The sequence below is a fragment of the Porites lutea genome, chromosome 1, assembly GCF_958299795.1.
Source record: "Porites lutea chromosome 1, jaPorLute2.1, whole genome shotgun sequence".
Lineage (NCBI taxonomy): Eukaryota > Metazoa > Cnidaria > Anthozoa > Scleractinia > Poritidae > Porites > Porites lutea.
In genome coordinates, this window is record NC_133201.1 from 56803726 (window position 1) to 56828649 (window position 24924).

The 24924-nt window shown below is 39.2% G+C and overlaps 3 protein-coding genes across 4 annotated transcripts in view; 1 reads left to right on the forward strand and 2 right to left on the reverse strand.

Annotated features, from left to right (window-relative positions):
* Positions 1-32: 32 nt before the first annotated feature.
* LOC140922866 (tyrosinase-like) lies at positions 33-2836 on the reverse strand. Its single transcript, XM_073372903.1, has 2 exons — positions 2737-2836; positions 33-1311 (listed from the first exon to the last, which is right to left on the reverse strand). The coding sequence occupies exon 2, from the start codon at positions 1123-1125 to the stop codon at positions 151-153; it is 975 nt and encodes a 324-aa protein (XP_073229004.1). The 5' UTR covers positions 1126-1311; positions 2737-2836; the 3' UTR covers positions 33-150.
* A 1281-nt stretch (positions 2837-4117) lies between these two features.
* Positions 4118-10840, forward strand: LOC140940257 (tyrosinase-like). Its single transcript, XM_073389161.1, has 2 exons — positions 4118-4180; positions 9707-10840. Coding segments are annotated over exons 1-2 (984 nt in total). The 5' UTR covers positions 4118-4179; the 3' UTR covers positions 10690-10840.
* Positions 10841-11196: 356 nt separating this feature from the next.
* LOC140922896 (rho guanine nucleotide exchange factor TIAM1-like) overlaps positions 11197-24924 on the reverse strand; it is a 26419-nt gene continuing 12691 nt past the window's right edge. For both annotated transcript variants that reach the window (XM_073372939.1, XM_073372947.1), the window contains 17 exons: positions 24844-24918; positions 24376-24468; positions 23890-24004; positions 23635-23687; positions 22824-22930; positions 21718-21867; positions 21319-21387; positions 21101-21226; positions 19958-20066; positions 19113-19207; positions 18764-18845; positions 17676-17788; positions 16746-16899; positions 15753-15817; positions 15540-15633; positions 14958-15042; positions 11197-14170 (listed from right to left, as the gene is read on the reverse strand). In XM_073372939.1, coding sequence (XP_073229040.1) covers positions 13771-14170; positions 14958-15042; positions 15540-15633; positions 15753-15817; positions 16746-16899; positions 17676-17788; positions 18764-18845; positions 19113-19207; positions 19958-20066; positions 21101-21226; positions 21319-21387; positions 21718-21867; positions 22824-22930; positions 23635-23687; positions 23890-24004; positions 24376-24468; positions 24844-24918 — 1985 coding nt within the window. In that variant the 3' untranslated portion in view covers positions 11197-13770. The remainder of the gene's footprint in view (positions 14171-14957; positions 15043-15539; positions 15634-15752; positions 15818-16745; positions 16900-17675; positions 17789-18763; positions 18846-19112; positions 19208-19957; positions 20067-21100; positions 21227-21318; positions 21388-21717; positions 21868-22823; positions 22931-23634; positions 23688-23889; positions 24005-24375; positions 24469-24843; positions 24919-24924) is intronic.

Here is a 24924-nt window from a genome sequence, read left to right on the forward strand (position 1 = left end):
ATGTTACTTTTTGTTATCGTTGCTAAACAAAAATGTCCTACAGAAAAGATAGGTCATAAAATCAATCTCGTACAATTTCTTTGTTATCTGTCAGTCTCATAATTCAGACGCTTCCATGGATCTTGGTGACCGATAAGTTCTTAGTTGTGCTTAGTCTGTGTAAAGAACTTTCACATCACCAGGAAGGTTATTAGAATCCATCCATTCCCATCCGTAATACTCGGAACCGGGAAGTTTGAATGTAACGCTTTTGAAGTAGGCATATTTGTAGTCATCTCCTTTCTTTTGCCATTGATACCAAATTTTATCCAAGAATGAATGGTGAAGAGGCATTTCTGGGGCATTTGATGATGATTGAGGGTGCGATATTGTGCCACCGATCCGAGCATGAGCCGGATCATGATACTCGTTACGAACAATTTGGTCAAAACGGAAAAAATCTTTCAGCGGTAGGGATAAAGTTTTGCGAACGTGTTCAGCATCGCGGAAACTGGATTTCGTGAAATTCCTTTTTAAACATCCTCCTCCGGACACGTCTAAGAGACGCCATTTGTCCTTGCTGAAAGGTCCGTTCTCCACGCAGAAGCCATTAGCCTCGTTTCCATTCCCTCCTAATCCGTGATCCCCAGAGTTCCAAAGATCCTGTATTTCCGATTCTCTCCACCAATGATGGGCCACTTTGCTCCAGTCCCAGTAGGGTATAGTAACACGACAGTCGATTCTGCGCAAAAGGTTTTCAAACTGGACCAAAAACCACCGATGCCATGGGAAAAAGATTGTAGGTGTGCCATGAAGAAGATGATCTGGAACGTTGAGGTGAAAACGGACCATTTTTTCGTAATCTTTCTTAAACCGAGGATGGACCGAAGCCAATTTATAAGTGTTGATATAACGTTTTCTCTCCTCAATGGTCATTTCAGTGAACTCTTTTCTAACACGGTAACAGCTTGTCAGTTTACCGTTGTTACATTCACATTGCTCTTCACACGTGTTGAGCACGAAGCTTCCTTCATCGCATTCTTTTAGACTTGGTTCGCTGTGGTCTTTGTTCCATTCTTGACTGCCTTCGGAAGCGATCCAGGCAATAATGAGACAAACAATAAACCAATAATGACGAAGCTTCATTGGCGCCCCTGCAATATATCAAAGATAAATAAGCACGGGAGTTTTTAAAGGTCATTGTCGTATGGCAGTGCTTTAGTATAGACTGATTTAAAATCCCACCGATTGCTCAGCTTGGGACTTGCCAAATTCTTCCTGGAAATTATACTGAATCATTCTGTTGTGTTGGGGAGGCACCGGGATTGGAGCCTGGGAGAATAGGAATATCAGTGAATGAATAAATGAATGAATGAATGAATAAACATTGAGGTAGAAGAAAAACACAATCGTGAAAACAAGAGTTGAAGTTCATAGCCTGTGTTCATTCACGCAATTTTACACGGATATAATATTAAAATGATTTGGCGTTGCACGGCAGTGCAATGATAAAAATATAACTTTTACCGAAAGAAACCATATCGTGCTAATTTCCACTTTCAAAGAGATGCGAGCATTGACAGTTTACGGTGTTGATTGAATTCATGATCCTCCGCTCCCCCCGACATCTTTACCGCTGAGGTCTGGAATATGAAGGGCCGAAGGGTTTTTGTATTAAAGAAAGTGAACGCGGATCCCTCGGGTTTCGGCCCGTTGGGCTGATCGATCAACAAAGTTTTATGGGGGGAAACTTTCCCCCAAGATCCAACTCGTTACTCTTTAAAATTTAACAAATTTTATTTTTAGCTTTTTAAAGGATTTTATCTCAGGGTCTGGATGACCGACCCCTCCCCCTTATCTGAAGTTCTGGAACCGCCACTGCTACAGTGACTACAGTGTGACTGTGATTATGCATTCGCACCCTGTTGAAATAAAGTGCCATTTACTCATTCATCATTCAAATCGCCCGCAATTTTCCATTGGTCTGTACGACAAAATGTTCAAAACTCAAGAGAAACCACCAGTCGCAGGCGAGTGGCGTCACTGCATCGAACTGCAAGTTTGCTTTTACTACTGTAAATGCACCTTCTTTTAAATATGAATAAATAACTAAACCAGGAAGTTTCCTTGAGTTCGTCACAGTCAAAAAATGCGTCTGTCCACCAGGTTAGGTCCTTTGACAGATCGAGATGACAGATTTCCCTTCCCTTTCATATACCTCACATAGTAAATCCCAGTTCCCCCTTCAAAAAGCCATCCCTTCAGACGATTCCTCCTGGTATAGGCCATTATAGACAGTATCCCCAGGTAATGAGCGCTCAAGGATCTACTTCTTTGATTTGAGCTTGAAAACCCGCGCGAACCTACCAATTAACTCCAAGGGTTCTTCTAGTTTCACAATGGCTCCCTGAAGTAAGCTATATTTTAAGTTGTATTTCTTAAAGCAATAGAATACCGTGTTAAAAAAATACCTAGTAAAGGTTCATTTAGGAGAATTCATCCTCAGGACACGATCATTTTTATAACATGCCGAGGAAGACAAAAAATTCTCTCCAAAAGTATTAAAGAAATAAAGAGCAAAAGACTCCTCCATTTTCTTAAAAGGAAAACCATAAACATGCCGATTAGTAGTTCTACTCATCAGCCATGCCAGTGAGGTAGCCAACCGCATTCTCCTCGAAATGGATAGTGATTTATATGCTTATAAATAGAACTGTTGACCTAAAACTGAAAAGGTTAATTTTCAGATCAACATACCTTTAAGAAAATTAAAAGGGTCCTTTCTTCTCAGAAATCAAATCATAGTCTAGTTAAGATAGTGCGTTTTGGTTAAAATGTTGTAACGGAAACACTTACTTACTTTATGTGCTTTGGCCTTGTTCAGTTGGCAAATAGAGCAACGCTTCGATTCTTTTGCCTCGCCGCTTGTTTTGGGATGGGGCGAAGAGACGGATGACATTTTAGAGTACTAATTGCCATGTACCAAGCATAAATGAAGCTTTGTAACCTAACAACACCGTCAACTGATGTGCATGTATTAAACTGAGTGAAACAAGGTTACCTGGTAACAATACTTAGAAACTTAAAAAGTTATTTTTTTTTTCACATTGGTTGCGTTCACATATAAATTTTTTTACACAAATTTTATCGTCTAGCGTTTCATTTCATAAAAATGTCGTTAGTTACATCTTGTGTGCGCATAATGTTTTATACGTCGCTTACAGAGATTTTATAAAAATACATATCAGATAAATTTATACAGAATGTAAATGAGGTGGAACTAACATAAGTTTTTGTCGGGTGTTTTCTATCAATTCTTCTTTTTCTTGAGGAGTGTCGAAGAGTAAATCTCATTATTAAAACCGACTTAACTAGTGGGCAAATTTTGTAGTAGCCTGGGACTGGGCTTCGAAGTGGCGAGAAAAGGAAAAAAACGAGGTAAAACAGCAAAAAAAAAAAAAAAAGGTTAGTGACCCTCGCTTCGCTAGCCGATTTTTTGTAGCAAAGCACAACCCATGCATTTGAGTCTGGCATTTGAACACCAAAAGGAGACGAAATTTTGTTGGGGGATACTTGGGGCGGGGGGGGGGGGGGGGGTTGGGGAAGAAAACCAGGGTTGCTTACCATTTACACAAACCATCCGGGTGGAAATCTTATGCATAAACATAAAGCTTTATAAAATTTGACGTGGTGGGAAAGCGACCAGCGGTATATCCAAATCAGCTGAATGGACTGAAAAGTGTGGAAAAACTGCATCGCCTCAAATCACAGCCCATATTTTCCGAAGCTTCCCTATACGGCATCGCGCAAACCATCTCAGGCCACTGAAGGCATGACTATCTAATTAAATATGCATATTTTTTTAATGCCAAAAATCATTCCGCTTCAACCTAACTGGTCAGAAAGAGCTTTCCCTTCTCAACTCGCCGTCACTTTTGGTCGTTTTCTCCGCTATTTAGTGATTTCAAGGAATTAAATTTTTAAGTTTCTTCGTATTGTTACCAGGTAACCTTGTTTCACTCAGTTTAATACATGCACATCAGTTGACGGTGTTGTTAGGTTACAAAGCTTCATTTATGCTTGGTACATGGCAATTAGTACTCTAAAATGTCATCCGTATCTTCGCCCCACCCCAAAACAAGCGGCGAGGCAACAGAAGCTTTGCTGTACTTGCCAACTGAACAAGACCAAAGCACATGAAGTAAGTACGTGTTCATTGCAACAATTTAACCAAAACGCACCATCTTAACTAGAGTATGATTTGATTTCTGAGAAGAAAAAACCCTTTTCTTAAAGGCATGTTGATCTGAAAATTAAGTTTTACAGTTTTAGTTCAACAGTTCTATTTATAAGCATATAAATCACTATCCATTTCGAGGGGAATGCGGTTGGCTACCTCACTGGCATTGATGATGAGTAGAACTACTAATCGGCCTGTTTATGGTTTTCCTTTTAAGTAAATGGAGGAATTGTTTGCTCTTTATTTCTTTAGTACTTTTGAAAAGAATTTTTTGTCTTCCTCGGCATGTTGTAAAAATGATTCCTCCTGAAGATGAATTCTCCTAAATGATATTCAGACTAGGGGTGTTTTATCACGATATTCTATTGCTTTAATTTAAGAAATACAACTTAGGATATAACTTACTTCAGGGAGCCATTGTTAAACTAGAAGAACCCTTGGAGTTAATTGGTAGGTTCGCGCGGGTTTTCAAGCTCAAATCAAAGAAGTAGATCCTTGAGCGCTCATTACCCGGGGATACTCCCTTTCGTGGCCTATACCGGAAGGAATCGTCTGAAGGGATGGCTTTTTTAAGAAGGAACTGGGATTTACTACTTGAAGAATATGAAGGGAAGGGAAATCTGTCATCTCGATCTGTCAAAGGACCTAAACTGGCGGTCAAGGAAACTTCCTGGTTTAATTTAGATATTTATTTATATTTAAAAGAAGGTGCATTTACAGCAGTGAAAACAAACTTGCAGTGACACCACTCGCCTGCGACTCGTGGTTTCACTCGAGTTTTGAACACTTTTTCGTACAGATCAATGGAAAAATGTGATCGATTTGAATGATGAATGAATGAATGGCACTTTATTTCAATAGGGTGCATAATCACAGTCACACTGCAGTCACTGTAGGAGTGGAGAATCCAGAACTTCAGATTAGTGGGGGGGGAGGCAGGTCATCCAGACCCTGGGATAAATTCCTTTAGAAAGCTAAAAATAAATAAGATTTGTTAAATATTAAAGAGTAATGAGTTGAATCTCGGGGCAAAGCTTCCCCGCATAAAACTTTCAATTGTTGATCGATCACCCCAACGGGGCCTACCCCGGGGGGTTCGCGTTCACTTTCTTCCTTAATACAAAAACCCTTCAGCCCTCCACATTCCAGACTGTATCGGTAAAGATTTCGGGGGGGGGGGTGGGGGGTGGGGGAGGATCATGAATTCGATCAACACCGTAAATTGTCAATGCTCGCATCTCTGTGAAAGTGAAAATTAGCACGAATTGGTTTCTTTCGGCAAAAGTTATATTTTTCTCATTTTTAACCACAGCTTTCGCACTACCGTGCAACGCCAAATAATTTCAATATTAATGTGAAAAATTGGAAATGAACTCAGGCTATGAACTTCAAGTCTTGTTTTCATGACTGTATACTTTATTCTACCTCAATCTTTATTTATTTATTTATTTATTTATTTGTTTGTTGAAACAGTACAGTTCCGCTCGCAAATAGCAAAAGCTAATCGAGGCGAGCGGAGATTCCTGGGTTACAACAGTCAGTGATGATCGAATTTACAAACATGGATAAATTTCAAACTAAATAGGAATAAATAAAATTATTATGATATTTGGGCAACTTTTACAAACTACAGAGAGAAGATGTTGCAGGAAATACAAGGTTTTTTAAAATTTTTTTTGTCAATCTCTATCAACACTTACACAAACACAAAAAAAAATTTTAAACAGTTACGATACTTTACAATAAATTGCAGTATATTGTATTACAGTCTTTCTACAAAAGTATAGTAAAATGCGCGTCTAATGTTGAGTATAATCTTACTAGTTGAATTTAGACATGGCTAGCGAACAAACTTTTTCTCAATTAAAGGTTTCCATTTATTGCTGCGGAGCGACCGTAGGGAGCGAGCAGCAACATTATCAGGATTTAAAGGAAATATATAAGGGGCGACGAATTCTCGAATTCATCACTTTTTACCACAATGCATTGCATTTAACCACACTTTTTACCACAATGCATTGGTTTAACCAGAGTGCATTGCGCCACGAACAACTCAAATAAAAACACGGGGAAGTTCCCATCGTTTGCTGCCCAGACTCAGAGTTTTCTTTGTAGCAAATTTTCTTCAGCACGGTTAGAGGTCTTACCAAATTTAAGACACGCAGGAGTCTTTCAGATGAGTACGATGGTTAACTTGGGGATTGGATTTCAATTCAAGAACCTTTGACTCGTCCAGGTGTTAAACCTGACGAGAAGATGAGTATTTGCTCTTCGACTCCTCAACACGGGGGATATACAAATTCCAGCTTGCTAGAAGGTGATGTGAAAGTGAGAAAATGTCATGCCATGCTATTCTTAAGAACCTGCATGAGCCGAAAATGGATGTGATTCGCTTCAAAATAACAGCGGAAATCGAGATAACAAAACATATGTTTTGTGTCATGCGTTGCAGACGAGGACGTGTATCGGCGTTTTGAAAAGCATAATTATGTTCTTTCATTCATTCATTGCCATGGAATATGCGTTTACATTGTTTTATTGCTGTTAATAGCTCGATTAATGCGGCTGGCGATCATCTTGCCGGCGGAAGTTTCACGGAAAAGGAATTATAAAAAGACTTTTCCCACAATTACGTAATTAGTCTCTGTGGTGTAGTGGTGAGGTGTAGTCGCATCGACCCGATGGTGCCGGGTTCGAGTCTTACCGAACTCTTTTTTTCCTTCTTTCTTTTTTTTTTTTCTGTTTTTTGTGTTGTTGTTTTCTATAAATATATAGCTAAATAACTGTTACTTAATAAAGTGCAATAAACAGCAAGAAAAGTATCGTGTTTCCAGAGAAAAGATACAGTACACCCTATATTAAATAAACAATCTCAATTTCTATCATTTCCTACAATTTACTGTTGGAAAACCAGAGTTGATAACCACTTGATCATTTTTTAAACAACGTTCCCACGAGTTCTTTATATAGACTGATATTAATTATTCTAGTACTTTCCAACATGTAAATAGGACATTCAATGTCATTTTCGATTCTTTTAAGTCCCACTGCCTAACTAATGCCAGTATCAACAGAATGTGCCGCAGCATTACTATCTTTTAGATACCCTAGTTATAATAATATTCAGGTGAATAAACGCTTAATGTGTTTATGTTCGGAATTTGCATTTATGGCCGCAGTTTGATCCTCTAGGGATTTCACGCCACATCTCGGTATTTAAGCCTTGTCGCCTCTCGCGTTAGTCACTCGACACAGCCAGTTTTACCGCTCGCACCTTGCCGAGCTTAATTTTTCTAGTATGCTGTTTACGTTTAGTCTCGTAGTTTACAGTGATGTAATTCTTTTTTCTCCGCCACTACTTCATTTCTTGTGTGTTTAGCTTTTTCTCGTCCCCAATAAACACAACTGGTCGTGTCCTTCCTATTTCACGTGTTGTTGCCTTTCTGCTGATTAGAACTTAAACGTTTTCTCTGCGGCGGAACGCAGTGACATAGCAGAGAACTGCAATTTGTTTTTCTATCTCAGCTTTGTTTACCACTATAGTTAGATAAACACTTAATAATAAACGCTCTTCTGTAGGGAAATACAAAGTTAACTACAACATTTTACCACTAAACCAAACATGTAAAAGGGAAGGAAGAAAGTGGTTTGGAATGGCAAAATTAAACAATTAAGTTGTGCAGTTTGCCATCTTCTATAACACTGGACGCTTCAACATCGGTAATCATCCCCATTCTCCAAGATTGAAAATATCATATTTTAAAATTTTATTTTAAAAGCTTTAATTCCTGAAAAGTTGACAAAATTCATCACGGATGGAGTTCCAAGGTTTAGCTCCGAACCTGACAAAAGACCCTTGACTTTGATTCAGTCTTGAGGTTTTGATGTGAAAATTACCAGGAGAAGAGAGCCGATCACCTTTATGCTTATAGTTAGCAGTTTGATAACGAGATCAGATTTGTTAAATGGTGTACGTATTAGAAGAAACATAGGGCATTATAAATGAAACTGATTCAACGCCGTACAGCATGTTTAAGGGTAGAATTTTTGAGGATTAGTAAACCAAGGCACTGCTTGTGGTTTAGGGTCCCAAAAATGTATCAAAAGAAGAGCACGTGTTAGTAGCACGAGAAATACCTGTGCGGAAGATGCCTGCAGCCTGTAAGTTTTCTCATCCTTCTTAAAATGATGAAAAAAAGTCAGGAACTGATTTATCGCACGTCCAAAGCCCCCGCCTCCCGCTTCTTGGCTTCCTTCCTTTAGCCCTTTTTAAACTGCGAAATATTAGGCAATGTCAGGAGCCCATACCCCTTTTTAAACACCCACCCCCACCCTTTCCTCTGCCGCAATCCTATTTCGTGGGGTAGGAACGCGTGGGTAACCCCTAAGAACCTCAGGCTTCCATCCCAGTGCCTCCCCAACACAACAGAATGATTCAGTATAATTTCCAGGAAGAATTTGGCAAGTGCCAAACTGATAGGCCTTTCCCGATTGCGCTTGTAAAATCCTAAAAAGGTGCTGGCAAAAATGGCTAAAAAGTGCTCAAAATCTCAAAATAGTGCTCAAAAAGTGCTAAAAGTTGTGAACAGTTACCTCTAAGCTTTTCGTAAATATGTCAATTTTTACTGAAGTAATTAATAATCTATTTTGCGTAGTGTTATTCGACAGGTTGTTACGAAAGGTTGATAGAATATAGAACAATAATATTTTTAAAAAACAATAGCCGGTTACGAATTGTAAATAAATTCAGCAGTTCTAGTGCAAAGCCTAAACATCAGGGGTGCTTACCATTTGACAGAAAAATCCGGTTCGGGTGTCGAAAGCATAATGGTAAGCAATTTGCCAGTTTACCGTAGAAATGGTTTGAATCCAAAAAAGGGCGAATTTGTGTCGCGTGAGTCTGGAACCGACAAGGAGCTGAGAAATTGGTTAATGGTAAGCAACATTCCGTTTGGTTCGTACCAACCAGAATGAAAGGACTACCTCAAAACGTAGTCGTCAATTTTCGGTTGGAATTTCCGAAAAGTGACCTTACCATTTACCTTCCGTCCAGAATTTCCGAAATTTTCCGTCAAATGGTAAGCACCCCAGATGATTTAGAAATTTGAGATGACACACGCATGATTCATCAGCCAATCAGAAACAACAACGGTCTTTTATTCTTGACAACATCATTAGATATTCAAATACGATTCTCGTTGCGTTTTGCTTTAAAATGTTTTAGAAGACATATGTTGCTCAAAATTTGGTCGAAATGTCAAATATTGCTCCAATGTTGCCCAAAGTGCGAAAAAGTGCTTAAGGGTGCTCAAAATGCAAAATAGTGCTCCAAACTCAAAGAAGGGCTCAAAAGGTGCTCAGCGCAATCGGGAAAGGTCTACAAACTGAGCAATCTGTGGGATTTTTATATCAGTCTATACTAAAGCATTGCCATACGACAATGACCTTTAAAAACTCCCGTGCTTATTTATCTTTGATATATTGCAGTGACGTCAATGAGGCTTCGTCATTATCGGTTTATTTTTTGTCTCATTATTGCCTGCATCGCTTCCGAAGGCAGTCAAGAATGGAACAAAGATCACAGTGAACCAAGTCTAAAAGAATGCGATGAAAGAAGCTTCGTGCTCAACACGTGTGAAGAGCAATGTGAATGTAACAACGGTAAACTTACAAGCTGTTACCGTGTTAGAAAAGAGTTCACTGAAATGACCATTGAGGAGAGAAAACGTTATATCAACACTTATAAATTGGCTTCGGTCCATCCTCTATTTAAGAAAGATTACGAAAAAATGGTCCGTCTTCACCTCAACGCTCCAGATTATCTTCTTCATCACACACCTACGATCTTTTTCCCCTGGCATCGGTGGTTTTTGGTTGAGTTTGAAAACCTACTGCGCAGAATCGACTGTCGCGTTACTGTACCCTACTGGGACTGGAGCAAAGTGGCCCATCATTGGTGGAGAGAATCGGAAATACAGGATCTTTGGAACTCTGGGGATCACGGATTCGGAGGGAATGGAAACGAGGCTAATGGCTTCTGCGTGGAGAACGGACCTTTCAGCAAGGAGAAATGGCGTATCTTGGACGTGTCCGGAGGAGGATGTTTAAAAAGGAATTTCACGAAATCCAGTTTCCGCGATGCTGAACACGTTCGCAAAACTTTATCCCTACCGCTGAAAGATTTTTTCCGTTTTGACCAAATTGTTCGTAACGAGTATCATGCTCCGACTCATGATCGGATCGGTTGCACAATGATGGACCCTCGCTCATCATCAAATGCCCCAGCAATGCCTCTTCACCATTCATTCTTGGATAAAATTTGGTATCAATGGCAAAAGAAAGGAGATGACTACAAATATGCCTACTTCAAAAGCATTACATTCAAACTTCCTGGTTCCGAGTATTACGGATGGGAATGGATGGATTCGCATAACCTTCCTGGTGATGTGAAAGTTCTTTACACAGACTAAGCACAACTAAGAACTTATCGGCTACCGAGATCCATGGAAGTGTTTGAATTATAAGACTGACTGATAACAAACAAATTGTTAGGTTAGGGCAATTCTTAGGTAGGGAAGGATATCAAAACGTTACATTGCTAAACAATAGAAACTTTGAAGGGAGTAGAGGATACAGTTCAGATTATTTTTTATCGATTTGACTCGATTGTCATTAACCAGTGGAAGGGAAATGCATTAACCGTAGGCAATTTAATACTTTTGATTTTTTCCGTGCTAAACCAAATAAACATATCTGAAAATCACAATGTTGTTAGATCCTTGTTGTTTTAACCCTTAGAATCGCCAGTTAAAATAACGTAAGCATTATAGGATGTTGCTTGACTAGGGTTGAACGAGCCCACGTACACTTTTCAGCCAACATCTTGCCTGCAGAACAGGCGATATTATTTTGGCTACTACAAAATTTGCCCACTAGTTAAGTCGGTTTTAATAATAATTTACTCTTCCACACTCATCCAGGAAAAAAACAAATAATTTATTGATAGAAAACACGCGACAGAAACTTATGTTAAGTCCACCTCATTTACACTCTGTATAAATTTATCTGATATGTATTTTTGTAAAATCTCTGTAAAAGACGTATAAAAAATTATGCGCACACAAGATGTGACTAACGATATTTTTTATGAAATGAAACACTGGACGATAAAATTTGTGTAAAAAATTTCCATGTGAACGCAACGGATGTGAAAAAAAAATTACTTAAAGGGGCTACTTCATGAAGATATTGTTTATTTCTGTGCTAGCCTTTGTACACCCGCCCCGTCCCCTCAGGATTTTTTCTGAGGGACGGGGTGGTTGTACACAGGCTGTTCTCTTGTTTAGCCATTACTTGGTTCCTTTACATTTTCAAAATGTTCTTGTACAGTCATAAAGAAGATATCAAACTATTTTCTTTAGGCGGCACTAACCACAACATATTTTTAGCGAATTTTGTAGGCACAGAATAAAAACCTGAAAAAATGGCCTAATGTCATCGCGAGTTTTAATCCATGACCATCTACACCAGTGGTGTGCACAGACGTTGCTTTGTCATGCGGATGCTTTCGTAACAGATGACAGGAAACTAGCCTGTTTCAAGCGTTCGGATAGTGGAGCACCCCTACCCCACCCCTTCGCTGTTTTTTTTCTGGTCACATCTCTTTCTAACAGGAAACAGTGTCAATAGCTAAAATAGAGTCTTAACAAAACTGAGCCATATTTTTTTAAAAAATAAAACAAATAGTATGACATTGCCCTTTAAAATGCAGCCCATATCCACTCTACATAAGACTGGCAGTTTAGTCGGGCGGTTTACGTCTTACTAAAACCTAACTCAGAAGCAGCAAATGTCGTAGGAAAGGTAAGAACAAATTACTTTAAAGGAGAGATCCTAAACTCCACACTTTATCTGTCATATAAAACTACCGCTATTACTAACAAAACATAGTTAACTAAAAATCGAACAGACCTATGCCGCCATATTTTAACACACAAGGCGATACTAAGCTCCAAAATCACCGAAAAATAATTTCAAATTGCAAAAACATCCTTAGCACTTTGATACGATACAGTTTCTCTTTTAAAATACATTTGTACACGTTTCTTTCATCATATAAACAATAAAACTCTGTTTGACAAATATTAACAACAAAACGCAACAAGCATAGCACGCGAGACCGCTTTGGGCTGATAGTAGGGACCTTAAGATCCGAGGACGGCGACGGCAGAGAAAACGTCGCTGAAAAAGTGAATTCGCGTTCTTTCAATCTTCATCACGATTAGTCCAAGTCACTAACTTTGTCAAATGTAGGCGAACCCTCCTAAAGTTGAATCCTAAGAACCATATCCAAGTTCAGAAAGAGAGAGGAAATTTCGTCATCGCTTGTGTACTTGCTCTGTACATCGTGAAATTAGGCATTTTCACGTCGTAGTCGTGCAGTGAAATGTACAAAAAAGCGTAATGCACGTGCAAAATTGTTGTTTTGCTAATTAAACCTATTGCTTTTGTGGCGTTCCCGTTCCCGTCGCCGTCTTCGGATCTTAAGGTCCCCAGTAACGGAATAAAACGTAGGGCTGGGAGATCGAAGGGAAAGATGTAGAAGACAGCGTAGCAAGAGTTTGTCACGATGTCTTCGAAATCTTAAAGCCCGCCAGCTCACTTGCAACTTTCTACTTGGAAATCGTGGGAGCAGAAGGGATTTCCCTTCGTAAATATCGTTTCCATTTGTGGCCTTTCGTATGATACATTCTCTTTTACTTCTACGCTACCATATCGACCCGGCCAAAATTGCCAAAATTGTATTCTTATAAACTGTTTTTCATAGCTGATACATCTATAAAAGGTGACTCAGACCCTTTGTATAACTTTTGAAGTAAACTCAACTCGGGCTTATAATCTTTGTTTTTCATAACCTGCGATCAGGCGTTTTTTCTTCGGGGAAGAAGGACTGCCTGATCGCAGATTACGTTTTTCAGAGTCTATTTAAAAATGTATTTTTTGCCCTACTGTAACTAAATCCAGAGAAAAAATTACATCTATCATGACTAAAAATGGCGTCATCGACCGTTAAAAATGGCAACGAACGTTTACGACAGGGAAATAGGCGGAGGCTAAAGTTCAAGCCTGAAATGGGAACTTTGCCTATCGCGATATTTAAATAGAGACCTTTCTCGCCAGCTAAGTTAAAGCAATTTCATTTCTTCACACAATTAACTTAGTCAGCCTAGAGCCCCTTTCCTTAGTTTTAAAAAGAAAGGATATGTATAACGGTTAACCCTTTAAGTTTTAATAAATAATAAAACCTCGTTTCTTCTTATAATACGACGGTCATCAAAGCTGAAATGTCTCGAGTTTGAATAGCCTTCGAGCAAGCTCTCGGCGCCCCTCGCACTCACGTCTACTTTTGCGTGCTGCTCTCGCGTGTCGCTCTCGCGTGACCTATCGCGACCTCCCCTAATGCGGGAGAGCTTGCTCGCAAGCTAGAGCTTGAAAAGTGGAAGAGCCGAGAAACAACTCTGACAATATTAGAACTAAAAGGGTTAAGAGACCTAAATTATATGAATTTGACTACTTTCTAATCCCATTGGAGACACAGCTTTGTTCTTCTTCTTTAAGCTTATCCTTCTCTCGCGCGACGTTCCACTTACAATGGTTTCAGTATCTCCAGTAGTATCCACCGAACTATGAGTAGCGTCGCTTTCAAGTGAAGATCTCCGCCTAAGAATTCCTTCGGGATCGTGGCTGAACGATCGTCGGAAAAAAGGAGCAGTGTCATTATTGGTACGCAAGAAAGGACTTGGGTCCGAGGAATTCAGCCGGTCCTCAGCATTGTGACGCCGGAAGCTTGAGGACCTCTGAGAAGAGGCGACCGATAAAGAACCAGCTTTCATGCTTCGTTTTATGGAATCTTTGATGTATTTTACTAAATCTCGTTTCTCCTCGGCAGTTCTGTCAAAACAATTCAGAGCAAAGCTACGTTTAGAGAAAATCCCTTGCATAAAAAGATCGGCAACAAATATTCTTAGAGGGAGGACGGACTTTAAATAATTGTCCTCCTGTGAATATCAAAATGCAGTCACTGTCTATCAACTAAAAGGTGTGCAATTCCAATTTGGTTTGGCCATCATTAATATAAAATCAAGTAACATGTCTTTGTTGCATTAAAGGAGAGGTGTCACGAAATTTATCAAAATTCAAACAGTGATAACAGCCACCAAATTGAGTGAAACACTAAAATAACTGCTTTGAACATTAAGAGAAGGTATTAATATTAAGCAAAGACAAAAAGAGACACGGATGGACAAAAGTTGAAGAAGATTGAAACGGATTGCTATTGTGCTTTTTTACTGTCAGTAAACTTCACTTTTGTTGTTTGTAACGTTTGATATAATGCTTGGGAAAAATGTGTTTGACACGAAGCTCAAAAATTTCCATTCACAAGTAATATCTCAAGTTCCACAGTGAACAACGAAGCGTAATTGGCATTATTAATACAACGAACAAGACAGTGAGTGAGTGTGACTGTGAGCCCCTTTAGTCTTTCAGATCCTTGTAAAGATTTGAATTACACCTAAGAAACAAATTCCCACACTGAGGAAAGATTTACTGCGTACTTGTAGTGGTAGCTCGCCGGCCATAATTCTCTTCTTTACAATAGTAAGTTTCAAATTTCCACTTGAAGTGGGAGACCAACTGAACAAACAAACAATAAAAAGAATCAAAACTGATGTCTTACTTGTTCGCAAAGAGGTAATTACATTCCTGTCGACCGATCTCTTCTGTATCACTGATGTTTACAAGTTCCCACGAATGAAATGTCTCTATAAAGATGAACAATAAAAACTCGTAAGAGCAGGACAGATAAAGATTACAAAGTTTTACAACATATTTAGACCAAGTATTCTGGTGCAATTGTATTTTTACGTAAGGTTTTACCGTTTCGTCTAGAAATGGGCCGATAAAGGCAAATTTGGCTGAGGGTTTTTATTTCCTTGCTCTTTACATAAGAATCACTGCAATGCCTAACCCAAAAAAAACACCTACTTTCAACAGGAGAAAATAAACAAACACACAAGGAACAGAATGTTTTCGGTATAAGACACAATAACTGGTAGCCTCCCGCTCAAACGCTCTTTGGGGTTCGTTTCGCGAAGGAATGTCTAAGGAACCCCTGGGAATCTGATCTCTACGTGGGATAACAACAGCTGTGGGATTTCATGGACATGGTGTATTGGAAATGAATAAACAAACAAAACAAACAAATAAATTGAATTGAACTGAGAAAAAGATATAGGAAAAGAAGAAAAAAGAGACATACCGTCAGTTAACCAGCAATGATCTCGTATAACAAGCGAGGAGGCAGGGATAATTGTTTTAAATTTGATTTCGTCTACAACCTTTACCGAGGTCGGCTGATAAAAGAGAAAAATATATCAAAATAAGAATATTATCAGTTAAAATGGTAAAAAATATTAAAAATAACACATAAAAAGGAAGGAAAACCGTATCAAAGTTCACTAATAAAACTTACCCGATCTTTATCTTTCTTTTTGTGTTTCCTCTCCACATAGAGTAGAATCAGAACTTTCTCGAACACTGAGAGAAAAAGACGGACATTCAAAGTTAAGCCAGTCCAGCGAGTCAGGCGATCTAAAATAACGGTGGGAACTATCTGCGTTTGGTGGCAATATCTTTCACTGCATTTTCATTTCTTTGGTATCAACATCATTTCCCCATATTACCATCTACTACCGATATGCAAGAACGTATATAAAATGGCCGAAATTTCGTGAAAAACGAAGATGTAGTTTTCACTCTATGAGAAAACTCTCGTATATTAACTTCATCTATTCAAAAAAGGTATTTACAGAAAATAGAAAAGAAATTAACGTCAGTAAGAAACATGAATTTTTAGCTCCGATTTTCTTAAGAAGTCAACCAAGAGCTGTATACTGTAATAGGCTGTAGCAGTTTCAGACCTAAAAACACCCCCGTCTATTAACCCTTTAAGTCCCAAAAGTGACCAACATCAATTTTCGCCTAACAATATCGATACACAATCAACAAAAAAGGTTATGAGTATTGATAAAGCGATCACTGAAAACAGGAAAAATGCTTTGACCTTTCTCAAACAAATTCTAATAAATAATAAATAATAAATAATGATTTGGAGTTAGCACATCCACATAGTGGTTCTTCGTCTACCTGATTCCTGGTCGAATTGGAATTTGGAAGTGTTGATCTTTGAGGAGAGGGGAAAACCGGAGTACCCGGAGAAAAACCTCTCGGAGCAAAGGAGAGAACCAACAACAAACTCAACCCACAAATGGCGTCGACGCCAGGATTTGAAACCGGACCACATTGGTGAGAGGTGAGTGCTCTCACCACTGCGCCATCCCTTGCTCCTCTTTATGGAAATGTATGGGGATCGCTCTGGAGAATTGGTATGAGGATATTGGAGCTTTAAGGGATAAAAAAATACGTATTGTACAAGGAAAAAATTTGAGATTTTACGTTTTCTTACCAAACAGATGCATGGTTCCTGGTGTCATCTTTTTACCGATTTTGGGAGAGACTGGATACCGCTTAAGAGTTCCACTACGCAACACTTCCTCAGGGCAATTTAGCCACTGTGCTTTGCCATGATGCAACAGACGGTCAATACTTACGTCAGAAAGCTACAAATACAACGACAGTATTACGTTTTTACCAGTTTTTGAAGTTCGTGCCATTTTTATGCCTAAAATAGACCCTTCTACGGTTTTTTCAACTTTCGACTGGGACCAGTTAGCGAAAATCCGTCAACAACACAGCTGGTAAGAACGCCTCAAAATCAGTAAAGTTGCCAAGTTTGAAAGTCATTTGTTTAAAACCAACAGACGTTTGTATGGTGGCGGGGAGGGGGGGGGGGAGGGGGGAGGAGGGTACGGTACGTTCGTGCCCCCACCATACAAAGATGTGAAAATTTCACAACTGTGAGAAGCAATAAATTTTAAGGCCCTCTTTCCAGTTTCCAGTAATGTCAATGGATATTCCGGCGCCTACTACTCTTTATCAAAAGTTGAAAAAACCGTGTAAGGGTCTATTTAAGGTACTAAGAAGACACTAAGATTCCTGCAATTTGACACAGTAAACAAGAACTTTTCTGCAGCTAATTCAATTACTTTGACCATTATAAGAGTGAATTAACATTACTAGGGCAAATGTTACATTTTTCGTGCAACATTTTCCTACGTCAAAAGGGCCCATTTCGGTTTGTTAAAGTTCGTAGCTGGCTCCAAGGTTTAGGGGAACACAGAAAACAAACAAACAAACAAACAAATTACGAATTATTCCCTGAACCTCAATGTGATTTCTCTTGTGTTATTCACTTAAGCCTCAGTTCAAAATATGGATTTTAAAGTATCGAAATAGGACTACTGCAAAGTGATCGCCAGAATCTACTCAATATTACCTCAAATCCTCCATATTCCACAACTAACTGGTGAAAAACAGGCGAAAACTGTTCGGTGATCCTCTGCATCTCGTTAATATGCTCAGCAACTTTCTCGATTGCGACCACAGCGTCTAAAAAATTTCAAATACATAAATAAATATCACGCTTGTTAAGTATTAATGCTCAATGATTATACAAGGCAAAAAGGGGCGAAAAAGCACTTTATTTTAGTGTCAATGTATTTAGCACGTAAGTACTAAATGAGGACACTATTTTTACGTCTCCTACTGAAGACGGAACCGCCATTTTACGTGGTAATCTGAGACGCGCAAAGGTTAGACTACGAGTAGTCCCCTATCAGGGATAGTAGAGTGAGCGAAACGCGAGCGCGCGTGAAAATTACCCCACGCGAGAATAGGCCCGCGTGTCGCCTTTCTCGCGTGGGGTGATTTTCACGCGCGTTCGCGTTTCGCTCGCTCTACTATCCCTGAGGAAAAATGGGGAACTACTCGTAGTCTACGCAAAGGTCGGCAAAGGCACCTACGTTCATTTCTCAGTTATTTTAAGACCCCGAGTATCGATCCAGACACGGGAATCGAACCCGTGACCTCTCGCTCTGCAGAACGTCCAGGGCTTTACCGACTGAGGTAATCCTGCGGCGGTTAAGAACAATAGACCACTTCCGTGTCCCCCCGGGCCTCTGTATCAAAACGAGGTTAAGTGCTCAGCCTTTGATATGGAAGTAATTTTTTATTCTCATGCAAGTAAGACTCATTTTCAGTTCACAAGACGGGTTGTGCACTTAGCCTCACATTGAAAGTGAGGGGACCCATTCAGGTGGGAATCAATTTTTACAATTTAGTGTAAGCAGGAGCGCAGTGGGCTCTTCGCCATTGATCCGAAAACGTTAGGAACGTTTCTATCAAGAATATACGAAGAAGTAGCGCGGATTGAAATTAATTAGGCCCCTACAGAAGTAAACTATGCAGTAAACTTATATTTGTGAAAAATTCAGCCTTACTGACCAACGTTGCCTTCTGGGCTTAACATAGCAAAACTAAAGCAAACAAACAAACAAAACAAAAAGTGACTCATTTGTTACTTACCTAGAAGGCAGTGATGCTCTTCGCTGTTGCCATCCAAAAGCTTTAGAATCGTTCTCAGCAATAAAGGATATCTTAAAATACGCTGCAAAATAAGTACCAAAAAATACATAAACAAAATAGTATATTGGCTCTTGTATTATGCCCTAAATTATTTTCTAAATTACATCTTTTATTTTGTATTTGTATGGATGTATCATTATTAATTATTGTACTCATATACTGTGACGTGGCTGTTGCCTAGCTAATATCATATCAGTAGAAATCTTAGAAAGACCACTCGACGCCCTAAACGTCTCCGTAAGCTACGTTTAGTGTTACGTTTTTTTTCTTGTAAAGCAAGTACATTTACCTGTATTGGTTTGATAAGATAAGACTCTAGCGTTCCTGAATGCTGGTTTTTCGGATTACGGGCATGAAGAAACTCCTGTAGTGCGACATTTGAACCTAAAGAAAAATAAGACAAGAAAGTAGTGTTGGTATTCCAAGATCTCATATGCCGGCAAGGATAGCGCGGTTCGAGTTGAAAGTCTTTTAGCCTGTTCCAGGTGTTCAGCCCGAGTGGAGTGCGGCAGAAGTCGGAGAGCCGGAAAAAAGGGATCATTTTGCCTTAACTGAGATGTAAGTGTTAATGTTGGCTTAGGGGGGGGGGGGGGGGGGGGGGGCAGTTTCCCAGAAACGTATAATTATCCAAAGTAAGGAGAACGAGATGAGAGGAAAAGATAAGTGAACGCGTTCCTTCGCTCTCACCCCCCCTCCCCCAATATCCCCTGGCTGTTTTTCACATCACTACGCCGCCCCCACAATCTCAACGCTTGGAACAGGCTACAAGTCTTCAAAACACAGGTAAAGTAGAACATGCATATACTAGTGATGCAACGCTTTCGAGTGGTATACTATACTATGGAATATCCCACGAGTCACTTGTATTTTCTTACTATACACAGAAGCTTTGGTAGTCAATCATAAAACTAGCCTTGCAAAAACAGAGTACAACATAAATTTACCGTCTGCAAAAACCATGATTTTCATTTGTATTTAGTCTACTGCATTGCTCGCGCTTTGCTCGTTGCAAACTGGCAAAATGGTAAACAACCAAGTATTCATCTATTGTTTGAAGCTCTTATTGGCGATTCACTGCGATTTCAAAGCTATTTTATTACTTCTCTACATGCGACTCGGCGGAGATAAGCTCACCTGACTGAAGTAGCTCTACTACTCTTGAATGACTGGAACAGAATGCACTGTACAACTTAAAATGTTCAGTATAATTGAAAAATGTCTCTCCAAGGGTATAAATAACATTCTGGTGAGAAACAAGAGAGAAATACAGTATTTTAATCAAAATGAGGGCTTTGAAACATAGAAGGAGAACAGTCGTTCATATTTCACCCGTTTCGGATTTCACTTTTTAACGGCTATGAGGGAATTGTCCTAAATTCATTCATCAAGACATTAAGACAAAAGAGGTTTTTCGTGGCGAAATAAGACTGCATTACAAATTTGCAAAGTTCTGTTAAAAGCTTGTGTTGGAAATTTATCGCAGACCCTATTTATGCATGGTTTAATCTGACCTGTTACCATGCCCCCCTCCCGGCATACCCCCGGGAATTTGAAAATTTTTTCTTTTGTCTGTTCCCCACCCCAAGGCACGCAAAAAGAGACAATTTCCCACCCCCGAGCTCCTCATCGACCTCATATTCGTATTTTTTGGGTACAACATCTTTTTTTGAGATCAATAATAATACTATTGATTTCCGTACAATAGCAAAACGAGACGTTGTCATAACTTTTATACACGTTTTCTAGAATTTATTTACAAAAGGATAACACGTGTATAATGTGGGTAAAACATGAACAATAAATTTGAAAACGAAAAAGCGCGAAGAAAAAACCCCAAAGGGCCTCCTAGATATGATAGAACACGTCATAAGAACACTGGACTGAATCTCTGTTTATCTATATCATTATCAAGAACCATTTGTTTGAAATTTCGAAACATACTTTCAAATACAGACTAAAATTTTGATAGGTAATTCCTCTCCAACCACTCTTCGACAAATTCCTGCGTTTGCCCTTAAATTTTAAGCCTCAGATCAGATCAGCCATCATCAGATCTGCCATCATGCAAACGGCGCAAGAAACTCAAATAAAAAATTTTGAAAATCAAGAGAAGTTATTTTTGATTTGCCCCACCCCCAACCCCCGGGGCAGGACCGCTTCAAACAATTCCTCATTCCCGGGACCGAAAAGCTGGACTTGTCCCGGGGTTTCCCGAGGGGATGGTAACAGGTCTGATTGAACCGCATTAGCTAGTTGTACTAAGAAACAACTCCGTACCTGGAATTGTTCGACGGCACTGAACTCATCAAAACCAGTCTCTGATTCAACAGATCTTTCAATTTCTTTGAGAAATTTTACTTGAAAATCTAAGATTTCGTGTACAGTTGCCACCAAGGCCTGAACCTAAAAAACATAAAAAAGACAATCAAATGATCGATGAAGTTGCGGTGACACAAAAAATATTAAAACACGGTAATTCACAGAGAATTACAGACCTCTGATTGTGACATGAAGTTTTCATCCTTCATCGGGTCGAGGTAGCGTTTTAGCAAGAGCCTCAGATCCTAAAGACGTTCAAAAAAAAAAAATACAGTATTTATAAAAGGATCTGAGGTTTTTTTTTTCCGTTTGTGCCTTGGACTGGTATAAAACTGGAATACTTAAAACCGTCTTTCTTTTGGAGTTGGCAATGTTTCTCGCCCTGGACTCTAAAAAAGGTCAGTAAACGTTTTAGTGTTATTTTTATCAAGTTCTCCGTTGGCGGTTTGTTCTCTACCCAAGATAAAAGAAAAAACTCTCTTCAGCTCATCTTCACTTGCGGGCCAGTCTTACCGCTTTCCCCTCTTCGTCAACTTCAGTAACGGACGTTTTCTCATGATTTTTCGTTACCTTACCTTCACATAAGATCTTTCCGTATCCACAAGTTCAACGATAACTTTACGAAGTTTCTGTGCCTTGCTTAGTTGAACACTTGGCTTAGGTTCCTGATCGTCATCTGAATACTCAACCTGCTGTCTGCAAAACAGCGTCACCTGCTCGGCACTCTACGAGTAAGCAAACAAACAAACAATCAAAACTGACATAAATTACCCTCCGAGCAGATTAACCCATTCGCTCCTAGAGATTTTGCCGAAAAACGCGTTTTGAAGCTAGTCGAGTGGTTTTCTGGTCACTGTCGTGCTATAAAGAGCTAAAACTTACCACAAACTGGTTTACAGGTCGAACACTTCGCGGTCTTCCGATCCAGATGCAAAATATCAGCTTGCGAAGTTCGGGCATGCGCAGAAAGCAAAATTTCGACAGTTTTTGGGTTTAAAAGTGACACAGCAGTCTTGACTTTTACTTTTCGCTTTCTCTCCTCCCTTCTTTTTTTGCTTTTCTTGCCTCATTTTTTTTTTCTCTTGCTGGGCATTTAGTAGGCTTGATTTTGGTGGGAAGAGTTTTTAGGAAAGCTTTTAGGATCTTAGGATTAGGCGAAAGGAAAGGTAGGTGGGTAATGGGACAAGATTTTCATGGAGATTTTCAGGTCAATGTCACGTGGTTTTTTGCTTGTTTCTCCGGTGTCCTTGACTGAATTGTGCTCATTCTGGTATGGTTTGAAAGATCTCTTCACTCTGCACAAGTTAGTGAAGAAAGTTGTCCTTGACCGTTAAAACTGATGACGTCACGATGGGTAGAAAGGACCTGGATCCGCACGGGCGGTTACGGGCGGTTCAGGGGTAAGTTCAGGGGCGAATGGGTTAAGATATTTCTCCATGTCGAACGCTATCCCGCCTGGAAAAACCAATGCTCGCAGGGTAACATGATTATGAAGCCTTGAAGAATGTGCTGAATTATGAAAAATTTATTAATTTTGTTTCATGACGAACTTGTACAAATCCACACATAGAAAAAATAAAGAAACAAGCAAAAACAACAAAACAAAGAACATCATCATACATGAAGCGCTTGCAGCCATTTACCTCATGTAAGCATACGCAACACAAAGCAAGATAAAAACCTGAAGGAGCTCGTCGACGCTCTTGGTTGAGCTATCCAAAGGGCTGGTAGGTTCTTCTAGCTGATTTGTAGCAATGCTTGAGCTGTCTACTGAATCCTCAACATACGCTACAAACAAAAAATTAACAGTTATAAAGTATGATAGATTGAAGCTCGACATTTTAGACTGAACCGCAGTTTGACAAAAATAATTGGGCATGCGTGAATGAAGAAAGTCGGGGTTTTTCTGCAGGTACCGTCATTACAAAAGAACCAAAGGAACCAAGCAATGGAGCTCTCCTGGGAGCTTCACTGTTTGGTTGTATTGTGTCTTTTGTTGTACGTAATCTGTACCTCACTACCTACAGAAGTAAACCAGAAGTAACCGAAAATCAAATGAATAATTACCTAAGACGAAGTATTGGGAGATTTTTAAACATTGAAGGCAAACTAATTAACAATTATTCCTCGAGCCCCAATGGGCTCTGAGTCAATAGCTCATGAGGCCGAAGGCCGAATGGGCTATTGACTTAGAGGCCATAAGGGCGAGAGGAATAATTTTTAATTAGGAAAATCCAACTATTTGGTCAAAAATATCGAGAATGAAAAACTTTTAGCTAGTCAAAGCTAGACTTTAATCCTTTTTTGCCGCCAAAAAGCCCGGGCTTTTCGCTACTAGTGGGCTATAACATATAGCCTAGTAGTAGCTCAACCAATCAGAATGCAGCATTGATAATAGACCACTAGTTGGATTTTACTAATAAAGTTTATCTGAAAAACATGCAAGTTGATGCCACCACTGCTTAAAGAAGCGTTATTACAGAGTTACTCACATTGAGGGGGAGGCACTATGAGATCGCTCAAATCTTGCTCAGCAATATTATCACTGTAAATATAACACACACAAAAAATCAAACATGAAATAAGCTTAATGGTATTCGAAGCAATTTCTTTTACTGACCCAGGTATGGATTCATTAGCTAAGGTGAGAAATTCTGGAACTCAGAAATGGCCTACTCCACTTGGTTTTAAATTTTGACTTTCATTGTACAAAATTCCCTGATGATAACTGATATGATTATTCTTACCTAATTTTAGGTGGCGGCTGTACCACAAGACTTGAAATAATGGCATCTGAAGTTACTTTGCTGACAACAGGAGGCTCGTCGCGACATGATCGCAGCAATAGGGTAATTGAAGGGTCTATAACCAGGATAATTGTGCAATGAGAGACAATGAATTTTGCAAGAAAAACAAACAAAATGAATTTAGCAGTTAGATTGGGGGAATAACTGGGTAAAACAGTTATATTGCTGACATATCCCCTAACTTATACCCCATTCATACCAAAGCTTAAACAAGTAAAAGGTTGTAAAGATATTTAGTTAAACACGGTTTAAATTTGTTTTCTTTATAAAAGTTGTCGACCATACTTCTTTCAATCGCAAATTTAGTGCAATTATGCGACGTGTAAAAGATCATTTGAACTCTGTGTAAAAGCCTGTGTTCTAGTTTACTGTTGCTATTTTTTATTTTTCAAAAACTAGTTAAAATTAAACAAATTCCTGATTTACCCTTAAGAGCTTCTCTGAGGTCTTCAACTGCATTTTCAACTTCTGTAACTTCAATGTCATTTACTGAAAGAATTTCATCTCCTGCCATCACACCTTTAAGATAAAAATAGGTGCAATTTATTGATCTCATTATCATTAAAGGATTTATTATCCAAATATAAAAGAATGTTTCTTTATTCTTATAAAATTAATATTTCTCCATAATTTTCTGATTGGCTTTAATCTCCTAGCTAATTCTTCATAACCAGCAGGCAATGATTAAATTTGAACCATGGTTACATTATACTGTACCACCACTAATGTCCATCACATGGATTTAATAACTGTATATCGCAAATAATCCCTGATTATATAATGTCACACAAGACAGTGGCATGCCAGCTTATAGCTGTTTTGGCATCAGTGACGAACCCAAGAAAAATAATGGTGAAAGAGTTCACGGACACCATGACGCATATCATTCATTACCTTGAACATGTGCCAGTCGTCCTTCTTCTACAGCACTGACCACAATTCCTTCCCCCTTACCTTCCACTGATAAACCTGACA

Excerpts from the sequence above, each read along its gene's own strand:
- LOC140922866 (XM_073372903.1), bottom strand. The coding sequence starts at position 1,125 with ATGAAGCTTCGTCATTATTGGTTTATTGTTTGTCTCATTATTGCCTGG.